Below are 9,520 nucleotides of genomic sequence, written 5' to 3' on the forward strand. Positions count from 1 at the left end.
TCAGAAGGCGGCTGCCGGCCGGCTGCTCTGATTCCCGACACTAGCTTGTGGCCATTATTTCTTGTAACCCCTGGCGGTGCCTTGGTGAATAAAACCTCACCAATTCCCTTCTGTGCCCCCGTGATGAACTTATAGGCAGGGGATATATGATGATGATATAGAACAAAACTGGCCCTAGGACCGACTCCTGGAGCACTCCACTTGATACCAACTACCACTTAGACATGGAGCCATTGATTCTTACCCTCTGAGTCTGATGATCCAGCCAGGCTTCTATCCACCTTACAGTCCATTCACCTAACCCATGCTTCCTTAGCTTGCTTGTGAGAATGTTGTAGGAAACCGCATCAAAAGCCTTACTAAAGTCAAGGTATTTCACATCCACTGCTGTCTCCACAGCCACTGAACCAGTCATCTCGTCATAGAAGGCAATCAGGTTGGTCAGGCATAACTTGCCCTTGGTGAATTCAAGCTGACTGTTCCTAATCACCTTCTCCACCAAGTGATTAGATACAGATTCCTTGAGGAACTGCTTCATGATTTTTCCAAGGACTGAAGTGAGGCTGACCAGTCTGTAGTTCCCCAGATCCTCTTTCTTCCCTTTCTTCAAGATGGGCACTTTATTTGCCCTTTTCCAATCACTGGGAACCTGTCCTGATCACAAGTTTTCAAAGGTATTGGCCAGCAGTTCTGCAATCGTATCAGCCAACTCCCTCAGCACCTCAGATGTACTGCATCTGGCTCTATGGACTTATATATGTCCAGTTTTTCTCAATAGTCCCTAACCTGTTCTTTTGCCGCTGTCAGCTGACCACCTCCTTCCCAAACTGTGGTGCCACATGCAGTAGTCTAGGACCTGACCTTGCTGGTGAAGACTGAGGTAATAAAAGGCATTAAGTACTTAAGCCTTTTCTGCATCATCTATCACTAGGTTGCCTCCCCTATTCAGTAAGGGAGTGACACTTTCCCTGATCTTCCTCGTGTTGCTGACATACTTATAGAAACCCTTCTTTTTACCCTTCATGTCCTTTGCTAGCTGCAACTCCAGTTGCACATTGGCCTTCTTGATTTCATCCCTGCATGTCCAAACAATACTTTTATACTCCTCCCTAGTCATTTGTCCAAGTTTCCACTTCTTGTAAGCTTCCTTTTTGTGTTTTAACTCATTGAAGAGTTTCCTACTAAGCCAACCTGGCCCTCTGCTATACTTGCTAGTCTTCCTGCACATCAGAAGGGTTCATTCCTACCCCCTCAAAAGATTTCTTGAAAGCACAACCAATTTTCCTGGATTCCTTTCCCTCTCAGACTGGCCTCCCAGGAATTCCTGCCCACAAGGTCCCTGAGTGAGTCAAAGTCTGCTTTTCTGAATTCCAGAGTCCTTTCTCTGCTGCTCTCCTTCCTCCTTTCCTTCAGATCTTGAACTCAATCATCTCACTATGTTGCACTGTGAGCATGTTTACATATGATGCTACATTACCACAGCAATGTACTACGGTGATGTAGCATCCACAGGCATCTACACGTGACCAGCAGCTACTTCACCATAGTGACTATAGCCCACCGCTATGGTGAAGTAGCTGCTAAAAATAACCATGCACCATGCTTACAGCGCAGTACAGGCTGGTACTGCACTGTACATTAGTACTTCAAAAAGGAAGTACTAAATGATGTTACTGCACTGTAATTTAGTACTTCAAAAAGGAAGTACTAAATGATGGTGCAGTAACAACATCGCCATAGCAACACACGTAGATATGCCCTGTCTGTGTGAATGGTAGTACTCACTGAGCTAGGAAGGTAGGAAAAATGAGGAAGTGATTCTATAGGCCAGTGTGTATAGGACTCATCTGGGATATAGGAGAATCATGTTCAAATCTCCACTTTAATAACTACTGCATTATTTACGCAGAGTGGAACTGCTTCAGCCGGAGATATTAAGACTTATTCTACCACACTTAATGGTTTGGTGGTTAGAATACTTTCCTGGGTGTGAGAGATTTAAACCCTACCCCAGGCAAAGTCAAAATCTGAAACAGGCCTCTCACTTAAACTGTTCACTCCCCACGCCTCCCTCTCCAAGAAGCTAACTTTATACACCTAACTCTTGATGAGAGTTCACAGAGGAAAATTCCAAGCACAAATAAGTGACTCCCTCTGCTTGGAGTTAGCTGCCTGACTACCTTTAAGGAGTGGGCCTTAAACCCTTACCCTTTCCTCAGCATTTCCCATTGACTATTTCTGATTATTACCTGCTCAGCTTCCTGGCTTTTGTGAACCCCATTCTTAAGCACCCGACCCTCCTCCTGCATTGAGCTGGGCTCCTGGGGGCCTAAATTAGGGCCAAGGATTCCACTGGGAGAGAGAGCATGTAAAAAGCATGCATTGCAATAGCTAGGTCCCGTTGTAGATGTAGTCTACAGCTTTGCTTCTATACCTTCTGTAGTATTTTTTTTTTAACAGAGAGGACTAGCTGAGTTGGAGGTAGGAAGGGAAAGACTTCTCTGTATTGCTATTTTGTAAATACATAGAAAGTAAATTGGTATAAGCTGCACATCTGGGAGCTACTGAATTATATTCAAAATAGCAATAACCCAGTAGACAGATTTCATGTGACATATACTGTAATTATCAGAGGGACCTTTTCATTTATTTTAGCTCATTACAGAACTAATTCCACTCCACCAGGTACATATACACAAGGTATATCAGAGTTGACTTCTATGCATCTAGGCAGGTGGGGGACAGTGACCTAAGGACTTGAGAGGATGAGGTTTTTGCCCAGAAAATTTCATGAAAAGCCGGTGTTTTCCATGTAACTGGAATGACCAAATAATCAAACACCCAATAGTTTCATTTTGGAAACTCTCCCATAAAATATACAGGCACAAGAAGACTTCCATACACACAGAACAGATTAAAATTTAAAAAAACAAAACAAAAAACATCTTATACAGTTAGCACTCAGCCAAGTTTGAGAAAGGGAAAAAAACAACTGCATTTCTGTCCCATGGAAAATGGGTTTAATTAAGTAGGAAAGACATCATAGCTACTGTTTGCCGCGATACTTATAAAGAAACCTTACTTTTTGACTTTGTTCTTTCTGGCTTCATATTTATTTGGCTTTGGATTCTTCTTGCTAGAGAAATTAAATAAAAAGTGCTGTAGATAATTTTCATCCATTTATTATTAACTCAGTATATTTTAATATTAAAACTGCAAGGAAGCAATGTTCTACCTGAAGTGTCATGTTGAACTTTACTACTTAGTTTCACTCTTACAGTGGAAAGCAAAGGAAAAAGTTGAAGCGGAAGCCTAAGTTTATGAATTCCAATATCTCGCCTTTAGTAAAATGAGCCTTTTTATTTTCTCTTCCATCTAGGAAGAGCACAGACCAACTGCAGATGCTTTCTCACTCTGATGAAGGGTGTTTGTATTTGAAAGCTTACAAAGAATTTTTCCAACTATTTTAGTTGGTCTAATAAAAGATATCAGACTTTCCTTAAGAGCCTTGTCTGCCTATATCCACAGCTACAACCTATACCTCTTTTTCTTTTTGCTTTTTTAAAATTAACCTTTTTTCTTTAAAAGTATCTGTAGTAAGGGAGATATGTGGTTTTGTGCATGGCATATGAAAATGTGGTGACTGAAAATGTGTCCAGGACACAGAGTACAGGTAAAAGGGGTACACCACAGTAGCATAACTGAGGGGGTGGTGACCTGAGCAGCAGCCGTGGGTGCCACTTTTTTGAGATGGAGGCGGCGGTGCAAAAATAGTCATCATCCAGCAGGGCTGCCCTGCTACACTTCTGGTACTCCCTGCTCAGACTGAATGTTTAAGAGTAACAAAACACAGAGGTCCCATCAGTGAAGACAAGCAATTACTGCTCCATAAATCTGAAGTCATCTCCTGAAGAGTGTTCAAACAGCTTGCAGTTTTGATTCAGGTGGAGCTGGAAAAGTTCCTACAGACTACTCTAAGAAATAAGCCTGTAACTTGACCCAGCAGAAGGTGAAATTGGTTTGGGTGATTCCTGGATGGCTTTTTGGGCAGGAGGCAGTAAAGGAGGAAGCAAAATAATAATATACACTCACCTCTTATCATACAATCAGCCCTTCCTCTGCCAGAGAGGGCAATTACTCTCCTCTAAATCTCCAAAATAACATTTGAAAAAAACTTGGTCCTAGCCTCATTCCAAAGGTTATATCCCAACTTGTTCTTTAATCCTGTTCTCTTCTACACCATATTCTCTCTGCTAATTCCAGCACATTCTCACAAACCCTGCTTCCCTAATGTACTACAATGGTTTTGGTCCCTACAAAACACTAAGCCCTAACAAATTGCTCCCATACATCAACTCAACCAAGCCAGAACAACAGAAATATTAATCCAAGAATGCCTAAATGATTATTTAAGTGATAGAAAAAAGTAGGTGAATGGTTAGAACTTATTGGACTCCAGTATTTTCTTCATTCAGGATACCAGAAACCAAAGGTGTAGAAACAGTGATTCTTCACAGGACTTTCTTGTAAATTTGAAGGAACACTGACAGCAGAAAATTAGTGTTCTTTTACTTCTGGAATAGGAAATGGTACTAATAAGGTCAAATACATAATTGAGAAGGTTGCTTATATACTAGAGCCAGAATTTCATTGGGGAAGGAAGTCTAAAATTTCAGTAGCTTAACACTTGCTTTGAAACTCTGCTAAGAGAAACTAAAAAAAAAGATATTCTGAAGCTGTCCAAGATATGCAACTAAGTCATGATGCTTTTCAGTTCCCCAGTAACTGCTCAGTCTGATACAGCACAGTATTAATACTGTTTCCAAATGTTTAAACCCTGCTGAGCTAGGTAAAAGCTTCTTGAGGAATTCCAATGAATCTATCTCCTCTTTTCAGCTTGTGTTGGTTCTTTCAAGCCTCCTTTAACTTCCCTTTTATTTTCTTCTCTCTCAGTCCTCTCTCTCCATCTGCAATCTTCCATCAATTTTGTACTTATCCCTCTATCTAAAACAAGATTTACATCGCTTTTTGGTCTTCTCAATAATTGATGTTGTACAATACTTTGACTAGGGAAAGGCTATAAATACGTACCGTTATTCTCTCAGGAAAACAATTATTTAAAAGACACTCACATCTGCTGGAACTTAACTTTCAAAGGTGAAGATCTTAAAACCAAAATTTGAGTCCCTGACTTTATTTAAAATTTTGATATAAACACTCTCCCCCTGCCATCCTTTAGTCATATATTATCCATTTAGATAGATGCTTTTAGGGTTCATATTCCTAGTTTAAAAGTGATCTTCCAAGACAGGATCAAAACTCACGTTATACTTAACATAAGAAGGGCTGGTGTTTTATGTCCTATGGCTCAATAGGACAATGTACTCAACAACTGTGGATTCTGGATCTTCTGTGATGCTTCAAGACCATGACACAGAAGCCCATCTTTTGTACTCCCACTGGCTACCCATCTACCGGCTACGTTCCTACCTAGTCTTTTTGCAGTATGATAAAGCCACATAGGGAGGAAGGATTTATTAGTAATCAAGACAGTAGTAGCCTTTGGGCACGTCTACGTGTGCAAATGCTCTGGGGTGGGTTTAGTGTAGAATAATTTATTCTACAGCACACCCAGCCTGGGCAGGAATCTACATGTGTGGGGAAGTGGGAGCAGATTTGCTGCTCATGGCAGCAGTGTGCTCTTGCCCCAACTGGCCCTGCACCAGCCAGGGGGAACTCTAGGCTCCCCCTACATGCTAGCCCAAGGGCTGGCAGGGAGCATAGGGACAGGAGACAGCTGTCTCATGGCAGGCACTGGGAGATTGCTCCCTGCCCCTCGGACAACATTCCCCTGCCCTGGCAGGGAGCTAAGAGATCATCATCTCCCAGCCCCAGCTCTGCAACTGCATGTAGATGGTGACACTTACTGCGCAGTAATTTTGTGCCTGTATCACAGGGCAGAATTTATTTCAAGAGCCAGTTTATTTAGTGTACAAAGAAATGGGCAGAAGCAAGAGATCAGAATTATATTCTTGCTTCTGTAGTGTGACCTTGGGCAAGTCAGAGCAATTCTGCCTCATTTTCCCATCTACAAACTTTGACTGATGAAACCAGCGTTTTTTTTGTAAAGCACTTGAGATCTTTGCATAAGATCTCTGGAACAGATCCTATTCCACTTATTGGGTACCTGTGAGGACCACCTTGCTTAAGTCCCTGAAAAATCAGTAATATGTCTACTTTTGTAACATACCATCGTCTTCACCTCAAGACCAAAATCACACAAAACAGCAATCAGGAGTAGGCTCCATACACCTTTGTGCTAATTATTTTCCAGAAATGGCTAATTGGTGGAATAGGTTCTTATAAAAAAGGAAAGTAGCAATACAATTACGCTTCAGTTATCTCTAAAGGCATTTAACCTCACTTCATATTCATAAACAAGGGATTATTACCATGCAAGGACAATGGATTTTGATGCTGCTTCTGGTGTTGCTGCTTCTTCAGCTGCTGCCATATTTGGTCTTTTTTTCAAAGAGCTATGGGATTCCTGATTTTCTGACCATTCTGAAGCTGCCTTTGTGAGTCTTAGGATCCTCTCTGAGATCTTGCTATCTAGGGAATATATAGCCATGTGCTAGATTCACTTTCACACCTCAATATTAGTTCAACAAGGGTGAAATACTAATCGTATTGTGTATTTTCTCATAGAATTCTGAATGCATTCAACCTTTGCACTAAACTAAGACATTTTTCCCATTGCTAATTTCATAGTATTAATTAAAGCGCCAATTGCATTTATATGAATGTGTTTTCTAATCTAATCTAATCTAAATGTAAGCACAATGACACCTACTGGTGATGATTAGATTATTACACCAAAAGCTATGAAGTTTAGCTTGCCTTTCCCACTGCTCGAGACAAGCACTGATGCATCAAAATCTTTAGCATATACTCCAGAGCTGAAACTGTAATCTAAACAACCTGATATGATAATTTTAAATCTTACCTCTTACAGGTCTTGCTAAAAAACTGAGGTGTTTTAATCTCATGAGCTGTATGTAAATCAAGGCAGGTCACATCCTAAGTTTAGAATCTGAACCCAGAAAAGACCATTTACATATAGATCTCTTACTCTCCATGTACGAAATTCAGGTGCTGCCAGAACAGCATTTTCCAACATTACCTGACTATGACAAAGGGCTCTTCACTCTTCCAGCAATCTGGAAGAGAAACTAAAGGACAACTGAGCTGGAGGGTTGGGACCAGGATGGTGGATGTATGTTCATGCACACACACACTGGCTCCCAAGCACTTAGCATCAAAAGATTATTTTGTTTATACAAGTCAAAACCTTCACGCTGAGGAATTTTTTTTATAACATGGGGAATGAGAAGCCAACCACAGAATCATTTTCTTTCACCAAAAGAAACAATTAAAAAGAGCCATTTTTTAAAATTTACACTGAAATAACAACAATTTTTCCTTGTCCTCATCCTGCTAAAAAAAATTATTGGGTATGGTTTAAGCATAAAACAAGTTATATTAACTTGGTAGCTGCAAAAAGGTAAGAGTCCTTCTCACCAGTTCTATTCTGTATATAGGACCCCTACCCTTTCTGATCCCTCACTCTGAAAGGATTATGGTGCTTCGGTGAATTTAGATGTTTCTAGCAAGAAACCGAGCATGGGCTTTAAGGTGCTAAATAAAAATAAAAGGTAAAAATCAGTCATTTGTCTAGCATTTGCAGCTGTGCTATCTGCAAAGTACTGCAGCTATCACCTTTTACTGATTACTCTCAAATTCAATCTACCTCTCTGCCCCCAAACTCCACATATAATATTTTTTTTTCCTTTTTCACCTTCCCATTCCTTCCTCACCTCTCTCTAACCTATTAAAAACCTGAGAGGACAGGAACCAAGTGCTTTTCTGTTCTGTGTTCCATAAAAATCTCATAAACCTCTATAATTACATCTAAATGCTCCATAATAAAAATAAGAAAGCAGAATATTCAAAAGGAAGACGAATGTAGGTATATTTTTAGCAAGTAAGAACATACGTAATTATTACCATCTGATTTTGCAGCCATACTATCCATTTCTTTCAGCGTCTTTGCATAAGATGTTCTCCTCAAAAAGGAAGTGTTGTCAGGATAAGTGGTCAAAGTGCCACAGTTGAATGACCTGAGTGTCCGGTGGCGAAATGATTCAATTTCCTTCCCTCTGCTTGATACTGTATTGGAAAAAATAGACTTTCTGAGAAGAATGGAATTATATCATTTGAAAATTTAGAAGAAAATGTTTTGTGGACTAAAACAGGTTTCTTGAAAAAAGGGCATGAGCTGCCTTATAAAATCCACAGTGAATTCAGAACAAAGACTTGAATTTAAGTATCTTTGAATGTACCATATATTGAAAAATATAACTTTCTCAATATTTTCCCTTAAACAAGCTGTATATGTAATGTGGTTTTATAATGGTGCCGGAGGACTTAAAGGTTATATTGCATAAAATACTGGCACTGGAAATAAAAATTATTTAACACAGCCTGCATTTAAAATAGTGATGGGGTGTCTTTTGGGGAAAGAAAGAGATATGGGGTTTTATCTTCAAAGAGAGGAAGTTATTCTTTGGAAAATTCTCAGTATTGTGAGGCCTAAAGATCTTCATTACAACACAATGTAAGGGGTGATAGGATATATGTTTGCCTGCAATAGCAAGGGACTAAACTGAATAACCCAGGAGACCCCTTCCAGTTCTGTGATTTTATCTTTTATCATTTGAACATGGTTTTCAATGCTCAGAGTGTAGACATACATTGAAAGAAAAAAATGACACTGAAAGTTGCATTCAATTGGCCCTTCCATCAGAATTTCATAATATCATGGTTAGGAATTGTAAGGTAGGTATATCAAATTCTAGCCTCTGACAGAACACCTCCAAGAACACCGAGAAAGGTGTCAAATAAAAATATCAAAAAAAGAAAAAGAAAGAAAATAAACAAGCTCTATGATGTAACCCTGTTACTACTGTCCCAGTATGACAACCTGGGAACGTCTACACATGCAATTAATGTGAAGCAATAAATTCTGGAGTTTATTGTTCCAGAGTTTATTGCTCCTGGGTGCGCTCTTTGAACATGTACCTGGGAGTAATAAACTCTGGAGTTCACTGCCATTTGAATGTGCAACCAGGAGCACAGCACGTTGAGCCAAGTCAGAGCAGCCCTGGTTGGCACAAAGGGGCCTGCGTGGTCAGCCTGCCAGACTGGGGCTGCTCCCCACTGTTCAACCTTTTTTTTTGAAAAATATATTTCTCTATATATAAATAGTTATTAGAGGTGTGCAAAGCTTCAGTCGTCTATTCATTTCAGAGAAGATTTGCCCAATTCGGTGGCCAAATCATCGAATCCGAATCGAATGGGGAGACCCATATAAAGCTCTGAATCGATCTGAAACATCCAAATTGATTTGGAAAAGATTTGGAAAAAGATTTAGCGATTTGGAAAAGGTGGTCTTGTAGGG

General features: G+C 40.0%; 1 protein-coding gene across 1 annotated transcript in view; it reads right to left on the reverse strand.

Moving 5' to 3' along the window:
• LOC102383253 overlaps window positions 1-9,520 on the reverse strand; it is a 95,961-nt gene that overhangs the window by 35,277 nt on the left and 51,164 nt on the right. Inside the window, exons 9-11 of the mRNA XM_006015953.3 lie at window positions 8,068-8,229; window positions 6,453-6,612; window positions 3,083-3,136 (exon numbers count right to left, since the gene is read on the reverse strand). Of these exons, the coding sequence (XP_006016015.1) occupies window positions 3,083-3,136; window positions 6,453-6,612; window positions 8,068-8,229 (376 nt within the window). The remainder of the gene's footprint in view (window positions 1-3,082; window positions 3,137-6,452; window positions 6,613-8,067; window positions 8,230-9,520) is intronic.

This window comes from Alligator sinensis, unplaced genomic scaffold, assembly GCF_000455745.1.
Source record: "Alligator sinensis unplaced genomic scaffold, ASM45574v1 scaffold297_1, whole genome shotgun sequence".
NCBI classification, from domain to species: Eukaryota; Metazoa; Chordata; order Crocodylia; family Alligatoridae; genus Alligator; species Alligator sinensis.